Raw genomic sequence first — 26,087 nt, 5'->3', positions numbered from 1 at the left:
TGTGTTTTTTTCTTTGGAGAGGGCAGCTTTTACCTGACCATCTGAGATGTCAGGGGGGCAGCACTCTGCTGGGATAGATATTTGCCCTTTTGGTGGGGAGGGGGGGGAGACGTTTGCGCTGAACCTGTCAGCTAGGATGTTGGCAATATCTGTGGGTTTGGTGTATTTTTTGTCATTTTGGACTAATTCTGAGCATATCTGGTTTATCCTTAGTGTCCTGTGCAATTTTTCTCTCGAAGCTGGCCTTAGATGATTTTATGAGTGCTCGTAGTTTTTTGCTAATACTGATCAGAGATGCCTTCCCTTTTTGGGATTTTGCTCTATCATGTAGTAGCTTCCTCCTTCTATTGTATAGTTTGTTTATGGCTGGGGTCTACCAGACAGGACGTCTGCCTTTGGACGATTGGGTCTTGGTTTTATTTGGGATTGCATGATCCATGCATTCCTGAAGGTGTTCATAGAATGCGTTTATAAAGGATTCTGCGGTCTGGGCCGTATTTTCCACAGGCCCGAGGGCTTTGAAGGATTCCACCTCGGTTTTGAGGAGTGTGAAATTTGCTTTAGAGAAGTTTTTCACTATGGTTTTCAGGGCAAGGGGTGGAGTCGGGATGTGAATATCCAGTGAGATTAGTTTATGGTCTGATCTTACCAGTGAGGGATACACTTCTGGTCTGGAGCATAGAGTCCCCATGTTGGTGATCAGGTCCAGTATGTTTTCCCTTCTTGTGGGAGTGGTAACAAGTTGTTCCATAGCATTTGAGCTTATAAATTCTAGGAACCTTTGGGCTAGGGTGTTGGAGCTAGAGTAATGCTCACAGTCTATGTTTGGGTAGTTGAAGTCGCCCAATATAATGGTGTTTGGAGAGACCTTCATATTTTCCAGTGTTCTTAGGAAGGCCGAGTGGGGTTCCTGGGTTTGGGAGGGTGGTTTGTAGCAGGCTATAAACTGGAAGTTAGTTGCACATGGATAGTCTCTGATGCTTTGTGCTGTGCCACTAACCTGGAGGTGTGGGTATCTTTGACGAATATTAATACTCCCCCTCCTTTTTTGGTTTGGTCCAAGTTTTGGGGCCAAAAAGCATGGTATGAGGTATAACCTGGTAGTGCTGTGGTGCTCTTCGGAGCCTTGAACCAGGTTTCTGTTACTGCACAGATATCGATGTTCTCCATGCTAAGGAGAGTTTTGAGTGCGTGCATCTTGAGGTTTAGACTTCTGGCGTTGAGTAGCATTACTCTTAGTTTCTTATCCCTCGTGATACCTATGGAGGTGGGTTTGTCTTTCGAGCCTTGCCTAAAAAAGGCATTATGGGGGTAGCAAGAGCCTTTGCCAATATCCGAAAGCCCAGGGGTGACAGGTGCAAGCAGTCCCTAGCAAAGCATCGTGGCTTGTCGAGCATGTCATCCCAGGCTGACAGACATTGGATCCCCTTTGAATGACACCAATACTTAAGCCAATTGTTGAAATTGATCATCTTGTCTTCATGTTGTGGCATCATTCTTGGTGAGGGTAAGATGCTACTCAAGGTCAGGGTCATACCGGCCTGGGCTACATGATCAAAGAGCTCCTCTATGTCTTTTTTCATGTAGTCCAGGGAGGTACATCTCAGGTCATTCACACCAGCATGGACAATGACTGAGTCATATTTGTACTTGCCTTGGAGTGACCTGAGTGCTTGTGTTATGTGGCGGATCCTAGCGCCTGACAGGCAGCTCACCGTGACCTTCTCCTTGTTCAGCCTGGTGAGCGGGACGTCAGTGTGCCCAACGATATTTCACAAAATTCTTTAAGATGATCAGCACCTAAACAACAGATGTACTCCTTGAGGGCATCTTGATTGGATATCTTGCGCCTACATGAAGTGCATCATTTAAAACTGGGAGAGGGTTTATCCAGATTAACTAGAGTCCTAACAAGACCTGGCTAAATGCCTGCCAAAAAACAAATACACACACCAACTGTTAGTATTGAAAGACTGGCTATAACACTATAAAGGTATCAAACACACTTTTTACAAGATAAAAGGGAAATGTAGTTATTTTTAACTACTTAACTATTTCAACTATTTTAACTACTTAAACTATCCATATCAGAGAAAGCTATAAGAACATACTCTGTAAAATGCTACAAGTTCTAACAATACAAATTTGTAAACTGTAAAGCTAATGCACACTAGCGGAAAAAAAAAAGCACGGGAGGAGCACACTAATTAAATTTTAAATGGTAGAAGAAGGAACAAGCCTGAAAGACCTGAAAAGGATATTAAATTGTCAAGAGCCTGAATCTTCCATCTAACTTTGAACGTGGCAAACGAGATCTGAGGTGCTTGGGTGGGTGTAGGGAATTATGGGTAAGACAGAGGAGCTCAAAAGTCGGATTCAAGTCTGGAAAATCTGTCTGAGCCAGATCCGAGAATCGGATCCGAGACCCCAATGTGAGGAGGAATGAAGAGGACATCATCAGATTTTTAAATTATACTCACTATTACATCATTTTATGTAAGAAAGTACATTAATTAAATGGTGCTGCAATAACTGTACAGCCTCTTGACAGATTGCAATGCAATGAGCCAACTGGTGAAAGTAACCACAAATGATGGTATTCAAGTGTCTTCACTGTTGTTGTAGTAACACTTGGGATTTCTTGACATGGGAAGCCCTTGGACGGCCTGAATACCAGACATTTTTCTGCTACCCTAGGCCTGGCAGAGGCCCTCCACTTCAATGTCCAAATGGCAGTGAATAAAGGGTCATCTGATGATGCTGTTTCTTCAGTTCTTTCTTGCCCCCAGTCCACACTCCACCTTGGCTATAGCCTCACTCAACTTGTCCCTAGTAGGGAGCAAGACCTGCCCATAAGGTTCCCGGTGAGAGATATTACAGAGACCTATACAGAATCAGCTTGGGGAATATAAGGGAACATAAAAGGAAAGTAGAAGATGGTACACCACAAACCATATCAAAGTACAGAAGAGAAGGTAGGAGTGAATGGTTACTGCAACTGTGAAGACACTTGAACATCTATCTAAATTTATGGTAAGTATACACAACTGTACAATTTTCATTGTGTTTCACTGTTGCAGTAACAATACCCGAGAGGATTCCCAAAGCTGCATAAAAAGGGAGACTGAAAGAAAGAATGTTATGATTGGAAAATAAGTCATTGCAGGACTGCTATGGTGAAGCCAGCTGTAGCTCTAGAAGCAAAGGATAGACTGCAGAGCTTTGAGAAAGTCTGCACTGAGGACCAATGATAAAGGCAGTGGTAGCTGCAGTGTCTCTGGAAGAATGTATCCTGATGTGCTCAGGCACCCTTTTGCAATAGTGTTTGTAACAAAAGGCAATACAGTTATAAATCCATTTAGAAGCAGTTTGCTTGTTAACAGCTTTTCTTGTTTGCTAGTTATAAAGGCTACAAATAACTGGTCAGAGTTTCTGAACTCTGTCTTGTGAAGATAAAACCTGAGCTGCCTGCGCATATCCAAGGAATTAGGGTCTCTTTCTACCTTGATCGGTGGGTCAGTAAGAAGACAGGCAAATGTATAGTCTGATTAAGAGAAAGTCCCATGATGAGTTTGGGCATAAAGATGGGATTGGTTCTCAGGGAGAGATTCTTAGGGAGAGACTTTCTTTGTGAAACCTGAGAAAGGGTTTCATACATGAATGCCTGATGCTCAAAAATACTGGCTGAAATAAAGGCCCCTAACAGGGCAGTTTTCCAGGTGGTAAACTTGATATCTGAAGAGGCTGCAGGGCTCAAAGAGAGGCAGGGTAATTTTCTCCAACACAAAGTATAGGTTACAGGATGGGGCAAGGTGAATGACAGACTGTATTAATTGTTTCACTGTATGGTGAGAAAATAGATGAGACTTCAAAGGCAGGTGGGTGCATATAGCTGATGTATGGATTTTAATGGAAGACTAAAAAGTCACTTGGATAAAGTTCTGCCAGTTAAGATAAAACAAAGGATTATTTGCTTGTAAAGGTTACTTTTCCATTTAGAAACAATAAGACTTCCTGGGGCTGGGTTTCCTGGCCTCTTTGAGGATGAGTAAAATGTCCTTGTTAAAGGGATGACTGAAAGGGATGAGAATCAAAAATTCCACCCTGCCAGCTCGATTGTTCTCAATTGTGGTGTATGGTGGGTATGGGAAAGAAGACATACAGAAAAAGACCTGTCAATAGGAAGGGGAAGGCATCTGTGGTTTAGGACTCTAGAGCAAAACTTGTTGATCTATTTTCCTTTGAAGCAAAAATGTGTACCTTTGGCATTCCATACTTGTCCAAGTTTCCTGAAGAAAAGACCTCTTCAGCATCCATTCATGAAGGCCTATTACTGACCTGTCTCTGCTAGGTCACTGTCTATCGCTGGGTGGGGTACTGAGATAACAGGTGTAAATCCCATTTCCTGTGCTGTTTATCCACAGTTGCATGGTCATAAGGCACAGGAAGTAGGAGTGGGTACTTCCCAGTTTGTCCATACATAATTCATTGTGGTGCTATCTGTCCATACCAAAAGTGTGCCTGATGTCCAGTTCTGTCTGAATGCTATAAGGTCTCTGCAGACTGCCATCATTTCTTTACAGTGATGACTTTTTAAGAGGTTGCCACCTGCCTTGTACTATGAAATTGTCTGTAACCCCCCCTCCCCCCACCCGTTAGGTCTGGTGATCACTTGGGTGTCCTGTTTGTAAGTTGAAGAGGAGTCCCTTGTTCAGTTTACAAGGAATCCAAACACCACAGCAGCTCTTTTCTGATGCAAGGAAGAGACAAGTGTTATCTTGACGTTCAGTGCTAGTGCTGGCACTACTTGATTTTGAGATACTAATGTATTTTTCTCATGTGTATTTTTGCTAAGGGGATCATTAGAATACAAGAAGCCATGCATCCTGGTGTTTTCAAGAGCTACATGGCTTAAACTGACTCTTCCTGGATGAATTTTTGGAAGATGTGTGCTAGAAAGAGGATCTTGTACTGTGGGGAGAGGCCGTCTGTCTGCTGGAGTCCAACAAAGCCCCAGGAACATTAGATTGTCAGAAAGTAGTAGGTTGGAGTTCTTGTAATTGACAGTGAATCCTAAATCTGCAAGACATGCCATGGTCAGTTGCAAAGAGGAGTTGAGTTTCTGCACCATGATTGCCTGAATGAATAAATGAGTAAATGTATATACCCTCAGTCCTGCAAAAGGCAATTACTGGAGCCAGACATTATGTAAGACTCTGGAAGCAGTAGACAAGAAAAAGGGCAATGCACAGAACTGAGAATGTGTTCCACCTGCTCTAAGATAAAAGTATATCCCATGTTCCTTCACTACTGTGTTGTAGAGGTAAGCATCATTTAAATCCAAGGTGAAAAGGACTGCCTGTGGAAGGAATACAGAAAGAAGTTTTTGAAGAGTTGGCATTCTGAACTTGGGAGCCACCAGGAATTTGTTTAACCTTGAGAGGTCTACAATGGGTCTCCACTTCCCTTCTTTTCTTGGGACCAGAAACAGCTTGGAATAAAACCATGTTTTTAACTCATTCAAGGGGAATGCAATAGTAGGACTGCCTTAGAACCTTGGGGAGAAATAAGTTGTATTCTTTACCCATTCTGATAACATCCAGGACTCACCTGTCCTAAGAGATGGTTTGCTCTTGATTTAGAAAAAGTGACAGTCTGCTTCCTAGCTTTGTAGGATGGCTGGGGAAGGGCTTGACAGAGTGGGCAGGGAGGTACTTGTCTGATCATGTCATCTACCTGCTAGGTCCTTGGGATTTGGGCAAAGTAGGCCTGGTTCTGGAGCCTGCTAGCCACTTTCTTTGCTGTCTATCCCTTCTTGCTTTTCTGATTTTGTTTTTTGATTAGGAGACATGAAACAACAAGTAGTTGGTTGGGTAGTTTCTGCTGAACCTTACAGGTGGGACCTGGAGAAAATCTTTCACAGTTTGCATAAAGTCTTTGACAGTTTTTATAGCCTTAGCCGACTTCTCCAGTCATTTAAAAATAATAATTCGATCCTGAATACAAAGAGAAATTCCTTATCCAGGAGGGCATCAAGGATTTCAGCTTTGACATGATATGGAGAGGAGTGCCCTCTGAGCTAAGCATGTCTCTCAGTTATTGAACCTGAGTCAGTTGCCCTGTTTGATGCATAAAAGCATCAAAGCTGAAGTGTAAAGAGTGTTTAGCAACATAGGAACTGGTGTTGCAAAGTCTAACAACTCTTTTTGGAAAGCCTTGCCCTATATCTTTTGAAATGTCTGAGGAACAAACCTGGGTTAACTGCTTGGAGAGTAGCTATGCTCACCTATACCACTACTGCTACCCATATTCTATTTCAGCTGGTCCAGGAGGGATTCTTGGAATTTAACTATGTGAAAGTGGGCAGGGTAGCTGAGCTATAAATTTTTTCCCAAATCTGCCCATTACCCTCCTTGCCACTGGGTAAAGGATTGTGAGAGGCTCTACCTCCAGCTCCCTTGGATCCTGAGGAGACCACCTCAGGGTCCACCACCAGATTGCTAAAAAGATGTTTGTGAGAATCCAAGACCCTGTAAAAATGGTCAGGTTTCCTGGGGACAGTAGACTGGGAGGCGGCAGGGATGTGTCCACAATATCATCATCCACCACCTCTAAGATAGGAGGAATAGTTAGGGATTTATGCTCAGGAAGGTGAAGAAACCTCCTGACCCTTTTCTTGGAATGAGGGCAGTCCTGTGCTTCCAAACTGAAAGACACTCTTTTTGTGTAAAGCCTTTCCACAGAAAAAAATCCTCAGATGGTGAAGCTGAGGCAAGGATGTAGTTGGCATATGACCCTGTTGAAAGTTTGTCTACACATGCCAGCTCATCCTCATCTCTCCCTTTCTTGTGGCAGGAGAAGTTCTTTGGGAGGAGTCCTTCCAAAGCACAGCTGCCTGGATATCATTAAATCCTTGACATCCTCCTGACAACATCTTGTATGAGTGTCTGTGGCCCAAGGGGCCCCTACAAAAGCCTTCTTCTGTTTAGCCTTGGGCTTGGACAGGGGTGTGTCATCATCAGGGGCCACAGCAGGCAGGTGGCCATGGCCTGTATCCAGTCTGTTAAAAATCTCCTCCCTGCTGTTGCAGGGAGTTCCTCCCTCCCACTGGTAGTCAGATGCCTATCTAGTGACTCTGGACCCATCTGGCAATTTAGCTAACTCGACTTGCGTGGACATTGATGGGACTGATGATATAGTGGCCTACAAAGAGGTCTTGTAAGAGGCCTTGGCCAGGCACTTGGTCATCAGTGAGGTGGGGCTGCGAATGAGCCTTTCCTCCTTCAACATCTCAAGCCTAAATAGAAACACTACTATCCACCTCCCTAACAACCTTAAACCACTTCTCCTTCCTCTTGTAAGGAAGCTCAGCAGCAGAACTGGTGGGTGCCATAGCATACAAAAGCCATTGGCACTCCTCGTTATTATCCAGAAATCTTTGAAGCTACTTGGCCCTATGTTTTATACTTCTTGAACTAAAGAGTCTGCACTGGAGACAGCTGGACCCATTGTGCTCTGGACCCGGGCAGATTAGGCAAAGAGAGATGAAGACTCGGTGATAGATTTCCTTTCCACACTGTACACAAACATTAGTCTTAACAGATTCAAATGAAATGTAATATAAGCAGAAGAAAAATAGAAAGCTTCCTAATGAGGCACTTAGCTTTAATGCTCTATCCCTGACTTTGAAGTGACCAACATACATGAAGGAAGATGTCTTGGGCTCCGACTGCAAAAAAGAACCAAAGAAAAAGCACAATAAACTCCAGAACCTAAGATAAAATGGAAAATAAAAGACTACAGTTATGGAGATGACTCATACTGCAACCGAGACATGGTACCATACTGTGACACCACAGGCTGACATTTAACTGTTAATAATCCTTGGTGGTGATGGAGTGGTTCTCAAACCTACTCATAACTATTCATCTCCTGATGGTTATTACAGTGGCAGTAAGCACATGGATCAAAGTAGATTTGTACCTAAAAGTCACTATAACCATGGGCCACAGTATGGAAACAAAGGTATACATCCCAACTTTGATGAATTGCACATCATCAAGCAGGGGGATACAAGCTAAGAAATTAACTAAAACGCTCTTCACGGGTTTCTGTATGATAGTTGTGGCTCTTAGTCACCTAACTGATAACCAGTCTTAAAAGGATTATATACAGGGGGTATGACAAATGAAATAACACAAGGAAAGGGACGGGTGCTTGGAGATGAGATAGGAAGGATGAGTGTGTGTGGCCACTGCTGGCTTCCACATACTACAATATGTAGTGCAAATGTGCACACAGCTGCCCAGGGACTAGTGGGTGCATGGGTAGAGACATTCATGCTTCCCCTAAGGTGAAGATCAGCAGCCAAGGGAAGGATTTCTAGGAGTAAGACATTACACAAGGCCTGCTAGCCTAGCCTCACTCCTTATCACCTGACTTTCACATCTGGGGAATGAATGGGGTGATGGGGCTCCCTGGACAGGAATGAATGGATTGCAGAGCTTGCATCTTGCCTGGGGATGCCAGGTACTCTCTACCCATGGAATAAATGAATCACTGGGTACAGGATGTAGAGGTGGACATGGGGGAGGGGGTTAAAACAAAGGCCGTAGCCAGAAGTCAGCAGAAGTGGAAAAGAATCTCTCTCTCTCAAAAAAAAAAAAAAAAAAAAAGACAATGGCAGCTGAAGATGTAATTAAAACAGATTTAATAGATATCTTTAATACAGATGATTTCATGCCCAGTTTATGTCTGCTACAAAATTCAGCACAGCACAAAGCAAAACATTAACATTTTCTATAATTCAACTTCAGGAACAGTTAATTTATGGTACTCTATTAGTCTGAAAAACTTCAGTACAGTTCTTACTTGTACAGACAACATGACTACTGGAAGAGCTAGGAGTATGGCAGAAGCTTACAAAATGGGTGATAAATAGCTGTGTGAGAAAACCCAGAGGTTGACAGTTAGGGTCAGGCAAGGGAACTGACCAGTGGAGTGCTACAAAGGTCAGTATTGGAGCTGTCATTCAATGATATACCTATCTTAGATATGTCAGAGGAGGTAACAGACTGAAGCAGTTTGTAGATACTGTAAAAATGACAGCAAAAGTCATGGATGGAGGTGGAATCTGGCAAGGGGTCTGAATGCTTTCTACACTTTTGAGCAGAGAGATAATAACTGAGGTTCAGTTCAGGTAAGTGCAAGGTTTTGCATTCTGGGCCGGGAGAGTTAGCGGATGGTAAGCTAAGAGACAGAGAGGCTGAAAGACTCAGGAGTGATCAATACAATGTCCCTTTAACATCAACACAAGTACAGACAGCAGCAGGACCAGCAAACAAAGTGTGGTGTTATATTCTGTGGAACACAGACTATGGTAACAAGAAAGTTGCACTTCCACGTTGTTGAATACTGCTGAGACCACATTTGGAATACTGGGTACAAGTTCTGGAGATTATAAAAAGAAAGGCTACAATGGTCATCAAGGGAATAGAGAAAGAGGAGTATGAGCAGAGGTTGGCAATGCTAAGCTCTCATTCAGTATACACTTTGTGAGAGGCAGAGGACATTATATTGGTGCACAAGTCGATAAAGGAAAACAGTGAAGTACTGGAAGTAGGTACAAGGACAGAGGAGAAAGGAGGGGCCATATGAAGCAGTTGGAATGTACAAACTTTAACCTGGACCTGACAATTTTTTTTTCAAGCAATAAGATTTAGAGATTGAGAGACTGCAAGAAAGTGATGGTTAAAGAGGCTAAAGACCCATCAGATCTAGCTTCATACATGCTCATTTCAATCCAAACCCTAATTATAAAGTGTTTATGTCTATAATGGCTAAAATAATGGCAAAGATGATGCAAAAATCAATATAAATGGATCTGTGTGGTTTTGTGGAGGGGAGCCAAACAGTTGACAGCATTAACAGAACACTAATGATCCAGATGGAAGCAGGCCAAAGAAGATACCACTGTTGATGGTGGGTCTTGATGCAGAGAAACCATTTGGCAGAGTAAACTAGAAGTTTATCAGCAGGGCACTGGAAGCATTTGCATTCTCTGATAAAATGATAAGGTTGATTCAGAGGATATATGAGGGATCGGAAGTGAAAATTAAAGTAAGTGGTTTCCTCTCTGACAATTTCTGTTTGAGCACAGGAACCAGGCAGGGTTGTCTTCTTTCCCCTTTATTTGCATTATATTTAGAACCATTGGCAAAGAAAATAAGAGACTCAGAAATTCAAGGATATAACTGGTATGGTAGTCCAGAAAAGCTATCACTATTCAAAGACGATATTATTTTATACCTAATAAAAACAGAAAAGGGCATTTAAGTGTTCTGGAGCATTTTGAGGCAGTTTCAAATCTTTTCGGAAAACAAAAGTAATGCTAAAACAAAGGCAATAGGTATAAATTATACACACACACAAATTGGGTCAGCAATATCCATATTTATGTGGACATGATAAACTGAAGTACTTAGGACTATGGATTAAAAATTATTCTGGTGTGGCAGCTAAGGATATTTGGGAAGACACTAAACAAAAGATAATAAAAAAAATTGAGAAACTGGAAGCTCTGTTATATGGATATAAATATAGATAGCAAGACACAAAAGCAGTTAAAATGTTTTTAGTCCCTTTAGTTTTATACATAGGCAGGCCTGTTTTTATCAACTAGAAGATAAGTTGTGGATTGCAATTAATAAAGATCTGGTAATGGTGAAAGGATTGATTTGGCAAGGTGTGCAAAGATTGTTGCTTACAGAGGTGAAGGAATTCAGACTGAAGGCTCAGTAGTGCATTCATGTTACTCTACTGGAAGAAGCTATGACTTATTATTTTATGTAGTCAAGAGGCATGTCCAGTCACTATTAGGGCTCAGAGACAGTTTGAAAATGGGACTGCTTTCATTTAATAAAGAAGTCCACCAACTTAGTTTAAAAGACCACTACTCCAATTTGCCCAGCACATTTTTTCTACCTATGCTGATCTTTTTGAAGACAAACTAGGCAAACCCCCAGTTGTGCATGCCATGACATTAGACCAAGCGGTCAGTCCAATTACCAGGCCAGCTTGAAAAGTTCTAATAGCTATTCAGGACAGAGTTAAAGCTGAGCTAGATAAAATGGTGCACGACAAGGTGTGAATTGTCCAGTTGCAACTTCAACTGAATGGGTATCTTCCCTGGTGGTAGCTCATAAGAAAAGCTTAGATGACAACAGAATATGTATTGATCCATGAGATTTGAACAAAGCACTAAAAAGACCTCATCACCCAATTTGCACAGTTGAAAAAGTCGCAGCCTTTATGCCAAATGCCGCTGTTTTTTTTCTGTCTCAGATGCAGAGAGTTGATTTTGGCAAATTCAGCTTGACAAAGAATCCTCACTTCTCACATTTCCTATTGTAGGGATATGTATATACATATATATATATTTTTTGCAACATTTATAAGAAGTGTATTCTGTATATTCTAGATGCATTAAGAACAGCATGTATGCATTTGTTTATTCATTTATACAATATTTAAGGTTTATGGTTTATGTATAACAATTTGGCACAATTACAAATGTTTAGAATTTTTTATACATACATATATATGTTCAGAGAACTTCAATTTGTTACGGGACATGAGGGGTTAATTTTCTTAGGATGTCTGTAGTTTAATCCAATCTGATAGTAGAGTGTACTATTTAAATTTCAGATTGATTTTATTCATTTGTTTGAGGAAGTTTACATTTATGAAACGAAAGCACTCAACGTGGTTATTTTATTATTTTTACAAATAAATTATCAAGTTCTTTTATGTTGCAACTTTTTTGTGCCTTCTTGCCTTTTGGTTTGGTGAGGTACTGTCACTCAGCACATACAAATAAACTTGGACATGAACATTGTATTCTGTTTCTAATGTCTACAGTAATGCATGTCTAACTCTAATATTGTTTTTACACAGGGCAATCTTTTTAAGAGGTAGGATGCAGATCAATGTGTGTATGTATGAACCTTTAAAAAGCTATCCAAGGCTTGCACAAGTGTATAAATACTGAGCATGTGCGAGCCTGACTGCCATTTTGTAGTTAGCTGTTGAGATGTAGGCATGTATGTACGTAAGGTCTGTTTGTTAACCAGGTCAGTTGTGTTTTATGATACTGCTATCCATCCTGATATGTTTCTATGTATTAAAGCATCTAAACAAAATACCCTGCCTGGTTGTCATCTGTGTAAGAGAAGAACTAGTGACACAATTCTAGCAGATATTGGAAAGCAAAGACACTTTGATAGACTAGTAGAGATATTCTTTAAAAAATTAGTTTGGATTTGGATATTTGACGCATTAAATTGGAATAATAATCTGGGTACAATATTCATTTTAATAATAGCAACGTTGGATAAAAGAGAAAGATTAAATTTGCTCCATTTAAGGATATCCTGTTATATAGTATTCCAAGATTTTCTTAAGTTCTCTTGGTAAAAAAGAATATGATCATGACAAAAGCTAATGCCCAAATATTTAATTGAATCACTTATTTTAATTTCTTCATCAGGAAAGTAACTAATCAGATTATAATATGGGTTTAATGGAAAAATAGAAGATTTAATCATATTCACTTTATAGTTGGAGAATTTAGAGACAGTATCAATAGATTGTAGAATTTTAGGCAAGTCAGCATTAGGCAAAGAATAATACAGATTTAAATCATCATAAGGAGTACATCCTTGTCTTGTCCCATTAATAATTTTTATTGGTGAGGAAGAAGCTTTATTTATGTATGATGTTGTATATGCATCAGTGTAAATCATTTTAATCCATTCAATTAAAGAGTTTGGAATATTGAATCCTGGCATAACAGAGGAAAGAAAGTCTAAATTATGGCATCTAAAGCAAATACAAAATTTGAATTGTTATGAAGTTTGGAAAAAAATATTAAAGTATCCACTGTAAGTGTATGATCATAGATTTGTCATTCTGAATAAAACCAGAATGAAAAGAAGATATTATATTAGGAAGTATTCTTTTCAGTCTGTTTGCTAATAAAGCTGCATACATTTTAACAACTATATTTATAAAGGAGATGGGTCTATAATTTAAAGGATTTTTTGTATCAGACTTGCTCTTAGGGATGAATATTATTTTAGAGTTATTTAAGTATAAATCTTTAATACCATTTTCCTTAATGTAGTTGAATAAGTGCAACAGTACTTTTGAAACTACTGGAGTGAAAGTTCTATAGAATTCAGCAATAATGCCATCCGGGCATGGCGATTTATCTCGTTTCACGCTGATTGTTTGCAGAATTTTTTGTTGTGTAATTGGTGAAGTAAGACAGTTCTGTTGTTCTTGACTGATTATTTATTTATTTTTTTTGGAAATGATAAGGCACTTAAAAGTTATTTCTTTCTTAAGATTCATAGGACAGGTCATGTTTCTCTATATATTTGGAAGTATAGAAGTGTAAATATTTGTAAAATCTCATCTCTAGTCTTATAAGACTTAGCCTGCTATGAAATTTCAGTTAAGGGAGAAATTTTATTTATATTTATAATGTTTGCAAGAAATTTGGAAGGAGCTTGGGCCCATTCCAAATATTTAGTCAAAGTTTTTGCTTCATAGTGTGGTTGTTGTGATACATAAAGTAAGTAAAGTCTGTCTGTAGTTCAGTTAGTTGTTCCGTTAACTCAGAATTATGTTTTATACAAAACTCCTGCTCTACTTTATACATACTGATTTTTTAGGTTGTCTTTTGATTTATTCGATTTTTTTGTAGTAAGATCCTTTACTTATACAAATACCTCTAATTTGAGTTTTTATAGCAGCCCATTGAATGTCAAGAGGAATTTGAGGATGTTGTTGTGTCTTTTCGGCTTTTCCCGGTTGGGGGTCGCCACAGCGGAACTCTGATCCACTAATGATTGGCAGTAGATTTTTACGTGCCGAGTTGCCAGCCCTGACGTGCAACCTTCAACGAAGGTACACCCATTCACGCATGTCACCACACAAAAAACGCTCAGAATCGAACAGGACAACGTCTTACTGTGAGGTGACAACGCTAACGCTACCTCAGCACCACCACCGCAGTGTTATTTGAGGATAACAGAATTTATTCATGAAATTTTCAACTAAAAATAATTTCTGTCTTGATATCTTCTTTCTGCAGTAGGTTAGAATTTAAAGACCAGTTATAATTGTTAGTCTCTAGTTTGAAATGTATTACACCAGACAATATTAAGGGGAAATTCTAAAATGATCAGAGAAAAACATGGGTTCTATTTGATAAGCAATATCAACAGTTAAAATATACCAGATATTAGAAAGATGTCTAGTCTGGCCTGTGATTTATAACAATGGGGGTAGTAGGTATATTTTGTCAGGACAGTTTTATTGTTTTGAAAGTTAGAAGGGTAAAAAAAATAACATCAGTTTTAAGTTCTGATATCAGATCAGATGCATATAAATTACATGGTTTACTTTTGCTTGTTCTATCATTAATAGGATCAATAACAGGATTCCAATCACCACCAAGAATGTAGTCATGTTTTGGAAAGGAAGATAAGAGTTTGTCTATTATCATGAAAAATTCATATTACTTAGAACATGGTACATATAAATTTAGCAATAAAAATGGTTTGTCAAGGAACATGTGTTTAATAACCATGTAACACCATCTTCCCTCCTTATCAGAGTCTTGCCTTAATAATACGTCCTTAAAAGACTCTCTGATAACAATTGCAACTCCAGTGCTATTTGAATTATTCTCTGATTCAATAATTGTTTTAATCCATTTTCCCCTTCATCTGAGAGTAAAGATGTCATACGAGTTTCTTGAGCAAAAACAATTTCAGCTTTTGACTTAAACATTAAATGAAGGAATAATGCCCTTTTTTATCCATTTGAATACCTTTAACATTCCAAGACTCTATTCCCCACATCAATAGCCACTAATAAAAGAAATATAGGGATAGTAATTGTATAAGTTTTAAGGGTCATGCTCCAAAAGTTCAAAATTGGACTTAATGGAAAAGGCAACCAGCACTTAATTCTTCCTGGAAGATCCTTGTTCCTTTCTACGACCCCAGAATACCAGGAAGAAATTCAATTAACATCCTCTACATGGTTAAATAAGTAGAAGTTTCAATAGCTGATTATATAACCTTTACATTTTAGCATGTTGCAACTGAAGTTTAGAATGAAAGTACTTTTAACAGCAAAAGGCAAGTAAATCAATCATCAGCTCCACTATGCAGAAAAGTCTGTGAATGACTAAATAATTCTACTGATAAAAATAAAATGGACTGAGCAATTATTGTAAGCTCACATCAATTTAGTTATTATTCTTAAATTAAATAGTTTCATTAATAAGCATGAACACAGGTGGAATCCCAGAGGTGTATTTTCTGTTCCACATTCACTTACCCAGGTTGCGCTTAAAAAGAGTTAATGAGGTACTCTGCTTTATGTGGAACGGGAGTCTATTCCACAGAAGGGGGAGTCTAGGGAACACAAATCTGTCCTGTTAATAAGTCCTACTGATGTCACATATGTGGGCTACTCAAGTGCAGCTTGACTTGTAGGTATGGAGCATTCCCATCAAGGTGGGGTCTGAGATTGCTTTGTATGGCAGACAGAGGTCACCTCTGAGGAGTCTGTAGGAGACTGAGTAGAGGGACAGGGCCTTTAGCCTATCTGTGTAGGGTAGATTTTTAAGGCCCTGGATTCTCCTGGTGAGGAACCTTTGTGGTCTCTCCAGCTCTGTATATGCCTTGTGAGGTACATTCCAAAAAGGGTACTATACTCAATAATGGGTCTTATAAGGGAAGAATACAGGGAATGTTATGACCACCATGTCCCTGGATGAGATACTCTTACTAATAAGGTGGACCCTGCAGAAAGCTTTCTGTACAACAGAGGCAATATGGTGGTCAAATGTCAGTTTGCTATCAACCTGGGTGCCCAAGTCCCTCATGACTGATTGCATGCTTAGGACCTTGTTACTAATGTGATAATTTGTGAGGACATCATGTTCCCCAAATGGGATGATGACGCATTTTTTGACATTCAGTTTGACGCCATGTTTCTGCGCCAGTCATTTGTTTGGGTGAGACCCTCTTGGAGGATGTCCACATCACTAGAGGAACTGATGACAGCTCCCAGCTTGCAGTCATCTGCAAGCATGGTCAGCCCATAGCCCACTGGTTTTAGCCTGCACTACAAAAAATATATTCCAAGCAACAAAGGCCCCAAGACCGATCCCTGGGGTACACAGCTTGTTACAGGTCAACTGCTTTTCAGTGGCTTCTCTTGTTCTAACTAGTTGGGTTCTATTAGTGAGCCAGTTTGCTACCCATCTGGTAACAAATGGATTGATGCCTAGTCGAGAGAGTTTATCTATTATACCTGACAGGGGAAATGACTGAAGGATTTGGCCAGGTCAAAGTAGATGGTGTGCACCATCTTCCCCTCGTCCATGGCTTTAGTGACTGTCTCAAAGAAGTTGAAAAAAATGAACAGGCATGGCCTCCCCTTGATTTTATATATATATATATATATATATATATATATATATATATATATATATAAAGACCAATCCTGTGTTTGACTTTCAAAACAATTGCAGTAGTAATATACAGCCACATATTAAATCGCTCTCATCTAGAGATAAACAGAGATCATAAATGCCTTTAGAATTATATTTGATAAAATTAGACCATAATTTGAATCATTCTTGAGCCAAAAAGATGTGACTCACAACAGTGAATTTTCCAGTACAAGAAAAGGTGCTTCCAAACATTACATGACAGGACTTTGACTCAAACTGGTCACAATTTTCAGACACTATGGAGTCATTATAACTCTGTAACCAGTAGAACTAAACAATACTAAACCAGATTGGTAGACCATAACAGATCTTAGTTAGGAGAAAAACTGAAAATATTTTAAAAAATCTGCGTTGCATCTTTTATTGGAATGATTGAGTATTTTTCTCCTTTATATTGGAAGATTAGCATGGGTGGATATTTTATCTGAAATTTAGTGTTTCTGTTTATTGGAAAAGTGCAGAATGGGGCCAGCTTCTGTCTATCCTGTTTTATTTGTAAAGGGAGGTCATGTGCAAAAGTAATTCTGCTGTCATTCTTGTTAATTACTTTACTCCTGGAGGATACGAAGATCATGCTTACATCTTGTTAGTTTTCAGTTTAACAAAAATTTATCTTGGTTTGTTGAGAAGGGATGATTTTCTGGTTGCTCGATGTGCTCTTTCTATGATAACTTGATCTGCTGCTGCCTAATTTTCAAGTAAATGGACAAAGAGTTTGTGTAGAGTTTCTATTAGTTTTGGCTGATTATATAACTCAGGAACACCATGTACCAAGATGTTACAACATCTGCTTCTGGCTTCCAAGTCCAATCATTTTTCATTAATATCCTGAATACATTTAAGCTTAGAGTTGAAACCCTTTTGTAGTTCATTTTTCACTTCATTTTCCATAACTTTTGCTTCTGTGGTTTGAATTCTGTTTGAAATATGATTTATGGTATTATCATGTGATGAAAATCTGATCAGAGGGTTGTTGTATGGCTTGCTGAAGAGGTTGCAAAACCAATTTTAACCTTCTAAATGGCAGGTCGGTCTGTTTTTCCTTTATTAGCCGATGTTTTTTATCCTCTTGCTGTTTGTTCTTGCCCTTTTCGATACAACTTCTTCTTCTGGTGAGAAAAGCATTGACAATTTTGCTTCGGTTTTTTGAATGTCCATATGATCATTTTCATTTGCCATTTTACCTTATTTTAGATGTAATTTCCACAGATGCAAAGTTATGCAGTCCAATAATCAATGTTTATTTCGGAACCATTCTTTTATTACATTATATTCTCCTTACTGCTAGTTCTTTCTCCTTGTAGTATATAATATTCAAAACTTGCATAACTTGGTCACCGAGTCAGATCCCTCCTTTTAAACAAGCTCCTAGCACTTTCCTAAAGAATATTAGGCAATGTTTATTACCACTTCAGATACATCACATGAAAGTCTAACTTTAACTATGACTTATTTTGACAATTCTTATTTTCTTCCCATTATTTTTCTTTATCTAGATTGAGATTCACAGTTCATGTGGGGACTTACAGTTGAATTGAAGTTCTCTCATCAGACCATTTAACAGTAACAGCTCCAAGGTAAAGCAAAAGAAAGAAAAGAAGATGCTTGTTGTCACTGCCATTTTCTCGATTCAAAATTATCCATAAAACAATATTCCAAAATCTCTTCTTGTCCCATTTCCCTTCACCTTTTCTCCCACATAGTTTGGAGAACAACAGAGCATGCGTATGTCTTTTGCCTTTAATGTAGATGCATTTTCCACAGATGCAATTTTGTCTAGTCCAAATTTAGCTCTGATTTATTTCAAAGCCTCCTCCCTTTACATCACAATTTCCTTATTTACTATTTTCCTCCCCTTACAGTGCAGAAGACATGATGCTTGTATATCTCAACCCCTGTGTCAGATCCCTCCTTTCAAATTAGGTCCAGCACTTTTATTTTATTTTTTATATAAAAGAAAAAAAATATTAGGTAAATGGTTAATACCACTTCAGATCCATTGAATAAATGACTTTAGTTAATTTTGACTTGTTCTGACAACTCTTAAAATTTTCTACCCCTTTTATTTTTCTTTTTATAGTTCAAAAGTCACAGCTCTCATGGGGACTTATGGTCAAAATGAATCTCTTCCTTCACGCCAGTTAACAATGACAATCCCAAAGCAAAACAAGGGAAAGAAAAGAAGATTCCTGCTTGCTGCTGCAGATTTCTTGAATCAAGATTATCCTTTAAAAAAATTTTTAAAAGCTTTTCTTGGCTTATACAGTTCCCCTCTCCTTTTCTCCCACTCAGTTTGGAGAGTAATGGAACAAGCGGATGTCTGCAACCACCAAATCACACTTTTTTAAAACCATTTCAGATCCATCAAATGACTTGTTTAGTTTAAATTCAGGTTGGTTTATTTCAAAGCCTCCTTTCTTTACTTCACATTCTCCTTGTGTTATTTCCTTTGCCTTACAGAGCACAATACTCGAAGCTTATATATCTTGGCCCCAGAATCAGATCCATCATTTCAAACAAGGACCAGGGCTTTCATTTTGCTTTTTCTTTATTAAAAAAATATAAAAGGTAATGATTAATACCACTTCAGATCCATCAACTAAAGGATTTATCTTTGATTTGCTGTGACAGTTTTTATTTTTCTTTATATAGTTCAAGAGTCGCACTTCACATGGGGGCTTAGGGTCGAAACAAAGATTTTCTTTCAGGCCAGTTAATGGTGACAGTCCCAAGGCAAAACAAAGAAAAGAAGATTCCTGCTGTCACTGCAGCCTTCTCAAAGCAAGATTATCCTTTAAACAGTTTTGCAAAGACTCTTTTTGGCTTATATATTGCTTTTCTCTTTTTCTCCCACTCCGTTCAGAGAAAAGCAAAACACGTGGATGTCTGCAACCACCAAGTCAATCTTTTTTAATACCACTTCAGATCCAGCAAATAAAGACTTTACTTAACTTTGACTTGTTTTGACAGTGCTTAAATTTTTCTTCCCTTTTTATTTTCCTTTGTATAGTTTGAGAGTCACAGTTCATGTGGGGACTTACAGTCAAAATTAAGCTTTCCATTCAGGCCAATTAACGGTGATAATACCAAGGCAAAACAAAGGAAAGGAAAGAAGAATCCCGCTGATGTTGCAGCTTTCTTGAATCAAGACTGTCCCAAACCTCTTCTTGGCTTATACAATTCCATTCTCATTTTCTCCCACTCAACTCAGGGAATAGCTGAATACACAGATGTCTGCAACCACCAAAATCAAACTCTTTTCCTAGGTCAATTCATGGTAAAATTTATAATTTTGTATGAGCCTTGTAAATTGTAAAACTTCATTGTTCTAGATGGATTTTTACTTTGAAAAGACTGCAATTGTATACTTTTAGGGTTAAAAATGTTGCAGTTGGATTGGAGTTTAGTTCGCACAGAGTCTACAGGTCAGCCACCATCTTGCCTCCCCCAGAAAGGGAGGAACTTGTTAAGCTCAATTTACAGTAGGGGTGGGCAGCTTAAAATCACCCAGTTTAAAAAGCAGATCAACAAAGGGGAAAGTGGGTGGAAAAAGAACTAGCAGGGAATCACCAAAAGTACTCTTAGTTTATGCAGGCTTGAAATCTTTTGAGAAACAGCTCAGATAGCCAATGAATTGTCCAGCAGAGCAGACTTCTGTACTTCTAAATGTTCTGAGCTGGTTAGAAAATGGAAGGTACATTATTACCAGTTCTGAAACACATGCAACTGTAAGAACAAAGCAACTAGCTTTTGCCCTATAGTAGACTGGAAACCATTCACAGTGTACCTGTTTTGCTCCTTACTGGCTAAAAGAAGTTTGAACATGACAGTCTTAGTGCATAAATCAAAGGTGGGAGAAGCTCGCCATCGGAAACAAGGCAAGGAAAGGACATATTAAGACAGTGCCATATTACTGCTAAAGTAATAATATACTAACAGATGTGAGAAAAATCAAACTTCAAACAAGGAAATGAGCTATTCCATAACAACAGCCCAATAAGACTGGTGTGGGGTCCACCCATACTTACACAAACTGCTTCAGTAGGAGGATGGGATGACATGGGAAGCTACTTACAAATATTTTATTTTTGTTAGATTTCTTATGGATACCAAAAAATGCATTTTTTTGTCTTCTCATAGTTTTAGTATCAGCTGTCTGTGCTGTGCAGGCTACTGCGATTAAGTTTAAGTGAAGATGCCTGTAAATATTATGTACCCCAATTTGGGGAAGGGGAGCTTCATTCCCTAAATCCACTACTTCATTTTGATAACTCTGGCTTCACAGCATCTCAAAATTGTGTTAAATACATTTTTTTATATTCTGACTTTATTCCAAGATGTTAGGACTTCCTAGAGAGGGACTAATTAAGTAATGGGGTGGGTGTGAAGCTCCATGGCATTAACTTTGTTTTACTGTCCTGTTTAGTAATGATGTCCTGTTTTTCAATTTTTTTGAGTTCTGACCTTATGTTTTATTATTCTATGTCTTCAGGTTTCTACACTCAGTTTATTCATCATTCATTTTTATCAGGATTTTGAACTAGAATCCATTTAAACTGTGCTTTACAGACATGCATTTTAATGATCTATGAGGAAAAGGTCTGTTTGTTGCATTATGTTAGTCCAAAAAAAGCAGTACCTTAGAAGGAGGAGGAACAGCAGAATAAGGAAAAAGAGAATTCTTAGTTAAGATAATGAGGAAGGTGAAGTTTACTAAATATCACACTGTATAAGCAGTGATACATATTCAGTTATAAAGTACTTAGAACTGTTACATTTTGCAAATCACAAATCTGTCTCATGAACAAAACTTAAAATCAATGTAACTTAAAACACTAAGTTCTATGCAGAAACTGCAACACAATACAGCAGAAATGTGCAATAAAAATGAAACTTTCAAGAAAACAACTTACTTGCTGAGGCATCCCAAAACTTTACTGAACCATCTGCATGCCTTCAGAAAAGAAAATGTGATATTAAAATACATTACACATGTGATTCTTGTGGTAAAAGAAAAAAAAAATCAGAGCTTTAAATTTACACTGAAAAACAAGAAAAAAAATGAATAAACAGGAAAATGAACAAAATCTGTTTTTACAACTCAACAGCTTTATAAATGACTGATAATGAAAAGGCTAATCTGGATGTTATGATTTGCTTACTAAGGCCTGTAGTGACTAATTATACTAGATTTTGGGAAACATTTAACGTGTTACTGTTTAAAGTGAATGGAAACTGGAAATTTTGAAACATCTATAGATTGTAGAAGAAATGATAAAAATGATGGAAAGTTAAGTTACACAACATATTAAGTATAAAACATCTCATCTCCAACAGCAACCAACAATGCTTTTCTACATGTTCTTCTTGAATATATATCCAGTGTAACAGTTGCTAATAAGTTAGTGTTGTTACAATCTACTCCTCTAGTATTATTTCCTACATTTACAGAACTCCGACCTAAAGTGACAATGTTGTCATTTAGCCTGCCACATGGTCTACCAAATGGCAAGTGGAGTGCACAGATTTAATACAGTGTTACATGCAAGGAAGAGGGTGAGAGATGAAACACAGCTTTTTCTTCATTTATCCCACCCTGAACACAGTGGTCCTTTGGCTTACCTCCTGCCAGCTTTCTCTGGGTAACCTTAAAACTCTTTTTCAGTAATCCAGGATATACCTTCCAGTCCACCAGACAAAGGATGTCATGTCACTCCCTATACCTGATGCCTCGTCAACACTAGAAATTGAAGAGGCAGTGATACAATCCAACATTTCCCATGCACAGGAGACCTGGTCATTAGCCACATCATCTTATATGCCTGCCAGCCTTACTAATAGTTTGAGTCCATTCCTGAACTTACATCATGGGTAGTGCAACTGGATGACTTGTTTCTCTGCCACAGGGCCAAAGCGAAGCTTAGTCTAGGTATACAGTATATGTCTTCTCACACTTGAGATAGGAAATAAAGCTGTACTGAAAGCAGTCAGAAAAATGGAAATGATGTACCTACCATCCCACTCCATCTAACTCAATTGATGAGTAATACATCCTCTTGCATATTTGAGCCAGTAACTGTTCCACTACAAATGCTCACTCCATACTAAAGCTTCTCCCTTCTCCCAGAACATACCTGTGTCCTGACAGTACTTTAGCTTGAGTTTTCCCACCAAGAACCAGAAATGCTAAGACAAGTGTTCTAAGGAAGGACTGGAGAACATGCTTTGGACTTAAGTCTACCAGATCTAGCCAGAGGTACGGATCTGACAATTTGGAGGGGTGAGGTGGGAGCCCTGTTGAGGCAGATGGAGTAAGACAATAAGGATCTAGTGTTACAGTGTAGAATAACAGGTGTGTTGTACCTTTAAGAAGCATTTCCAAGATCTGTGTGTGCATACAAATAGCAACCATGTTAGCTTCAGTGTTATTTTGAAGGTGCAGCCAAAATGTAACATCAATGTACATGATCGCTGATCTGTTTATAAGTTAAACTTACTTAACTTAATTTATGATGTGTTTGTATACAATAAAGCTGCTTGAATAAGAACCCACGATGCTTGCCTGTTTTATCCTGACCGCGTACTTACTGAAAAAGGTTAAACGGAGCAAAACAAGGGCACAAAATGTATTGTTATGCAAATGAACAGTACAGAAAAGTTTATTAAGCACACAAGAAGTAGAAAAGAGCTCATTAATCAGATAAAATGTTTGAAACTGAGTTATTTGATAAAATCAGCATTAGAAAAGTAAGTAAACGGTTCAGAATTGTAAAATGTGCAGGTTTAGAGTTAAAATGAGCACAAAAAATTATAATGGGCATGAAAAGAGATTCAATGAGCAAAATGAATATAGCAAAAGGGCCTAAAGGGCACATTAAGAGTCAATGAGCAAAACAACTATAATAGAAAGGGCAGAAAAGGGCAAACTGAGTATAACTAAAACAAAGGTGAATGCATGTGTTTTAAGCGAATTACTGTGTTTGGTACAGATTACTACTTTGCATTGACTGACGCCTTGAATAGCATAACTAGAGTTGTCTGAAGTATCTCAAAGTGTGTAAAAGTGCTTACAGTGTGTGCTTATTACTGTGCATTTATTCCGAAGAGTTTGTTGTGTGTAAAGTGCAACTATTTTGTGAAGTGCCAGCAAGTGAAGCCATTTTGAAAAGCTTTTTGTGACAGGGTATGTCTGTTCACAGAGTGCAGCCATTTTAGGGAAGTTCTAATGTGCAGTGCACTATTTATTTCCAATGTGCCATCACTTTGAAACTGTTTATTCGTAAACTACCATTACTTTGAAACAGCTTATTCGCAACATGCCATTACTTTGAAGCAGTTTATTACTTCAAAACAGTTTACTCGTAAAGTGAAGTTACTTCAAAACAGTTTATTCGCAGAATGGCATTAATCTGAGATAGCTTATTCACAAAGTGCAATTGCTTCAAAACAGTTCATTCGTAAAGTGCCACTGCTTCAAGATAGTGTATTTGCAAAGTACATTTACTTCGAAATGTTTCTTGCCCACAGCTTCTATTGCTCAGTTTATTTGCACTGTGCAGTTGTTCGAAATGTTTCTTAAAATGATGATAAATGGCTTTGGCATTAAAGCAATTACAAGACAAAGACTCGTACAGTAAAATGTTGATAAATGACTGGCATTATTGCCTTTACAAGATAAGCAGCTTGTATAGTAAAATAATTTCAAAGCAAGTGGCTTTACAGTAGAGAGATTTCCAAGTGCTGCAGTGTCCAGGAAACTTATTTCATAAAATTCAGTTATACAAAGGCTTGTTGTGTTGTTACAAGTACTGGCATAAACTTCAAGCACGTGTATATGTGTGTGTACAAGTGTGTATGCATGTGCATATTTGCAAGAGTTTTCACTGAGGTATGTCAATATGACAGATGGATTTCACAAGCCACAATCACTTGTGTTTGATCAGAACATTGCAAAGAAATGGAGAATATTTGAGCAAGAATACATTTATACAAGCAGCTTATTTTGATAAAGTTACACATACCAGGGCATTCATTTTGCTGAATCTAGCAGGGTCAGAAGCCATTGAAAGGGAGCATTCATTTGTCTATGCACCAGCAGTGTATGAAAGTGAAGGAGAAACCCGTTGTATTGTTATGTAGGCTGAACGTGTTTAAAGCGCAAATTCAGAGAGATGTGTAACCCTCAGATTAATGTTACACTATAAAGACATTTGTTTTACATGACAGGTGAAAAGCAAGGGGAAACTTTCACAGCTTATATTACTGACCTGAGAATCAAAGCTAAAACATTTAGATTTGGTGATTTAAAGGATGAGATAATAAAGGCCAGGCTCATGTGTGGTGTTAATAATGCTGCTGTGAGAAAGATTGTGCTTTATGACAGTGATTTAATGCCAAGTAAAGCCATTGAGATTTGTCAGATTCATGAAGTTACAGAAAGGCACACAAATATGCTTGCTAGTGATAAGAACATGGTTTCAGTAGGCTCCAGAGATCATGTAGACAGCATGCAACATATAACAGGCAAAAGCAGGCCTAAGCACATGGCAGCAGCAGCCCCTGCAGGGCTTCTATGTAAATCCTGTAGACTTCTAGCACATTCCAAGAACAGTTCAGTTAAAGGAGCATGCTCAGTGCAAACCCAAGGGTACCTAGTGCAAAACAGATGTTGCTCAGTGCAGCAAGAGAGTGAATCAGCAAAACCCAAATTAAGCTTTATTGTTAACTGTTGCATTTGTGGTTCCAACCATGAGTTCAAAGAGAAAAGTGTATAGCATTTGGTCAGCAATGTCACAAATGGAACCATTTCCAAAGAGTTTGTAAATCTAGTAAGCCTCACACAGTTGTAAGGAAGGGGCACTCCAAAAAGCAAGTTAATCAAATAGACCTGCAACAGTCTGCTTTCTCTGGAGATGGTGTATCAGTAATTGGTGAAAAGACTTATGCAGTAGATTTACTGACAAGAAATGAAGTGTTTTGTACTGTCCAAATCAATGGTAAATCCACCGAAGTTAAAACAGACACTGGTTCAAAGTGTAATGTCATGCCTGCAGATACTTTTGCAAAGGTCAGAGATAGTTAACAACTAAATGTGACTAGTTGTGTGAAACTTGTTGCTTATGGAGGTGAAGAAATTCAAACAAAAGGATCAGTAGTGCTTTCATGTTATGTGGCCAAGAACTGTTACAGCCTAATTTTCTATGTGGTTTGAAGACCTATGCAGTCATTATTGAGTCTCAGAGACAGCTGGAAAATGAATCTACTTTCTTTTACCAAAGTTTTTCATCAGATAAGCACATGTCCAGGTTCTAGCTTCACCAATACTATTTTTTCAGCTCATGCTGATGTTTTTAATAACAGGTTGGGCAAACTTCCAGTTGTGTACTCCATGAAATTTGACCCAGAAATCAGTCCAGTGGTCAGACCAGGAAGAAGAGTTCCGATAGCTAGTCAGCATAAGGTCAAAGCTCAGTTGGACAAAATGGTGCAA

At 38.5% G+C, this 26,087-nt stretch overlaps 1 protein-coding gene across 2 annotated transcripts in view; it reads right to left on the bottom strand.

Moving 5' to 3' along the window:
- The window catches only part of STXBP5 (syntaxin binding protein 5), a 3,006,986-nt gene that overhangs the window by 714,117 nt on the left and 2,266,782 nt on the right, over positions 1 to 26,087 (bottom strand). For both annotated transcript variants that reach the window (XM_044068842.1, XM_044068850.1), the window contains exon 14: positions 21,511 to 21,551. In XM_044068842.1, the coding sequence (XP_043924777.1) occupies positions 21,511 to 21,551 (41 nt within the window). The remainder of the gene's footprint in view (positions 1 to 21,510; positions 21,552 to 26,087) is intronic.

This window comes from Protopterus annectens, chromosome 1.part0 (genome assembly GCF_019279795.1).
Source record: "Protopterus annectens isolate FY-2018-M chromosome 1.part0, PAN1.0, whole genome shotgun sequence".
NCBI lineage: Eukaryota > Metazoa > Chordata > Ceratodontiformes > Protopteridae > Protopterus > Protopterus annectens.
This window is presented reverse-complemented; position numbering and strand designations above follow the sequence as displayed.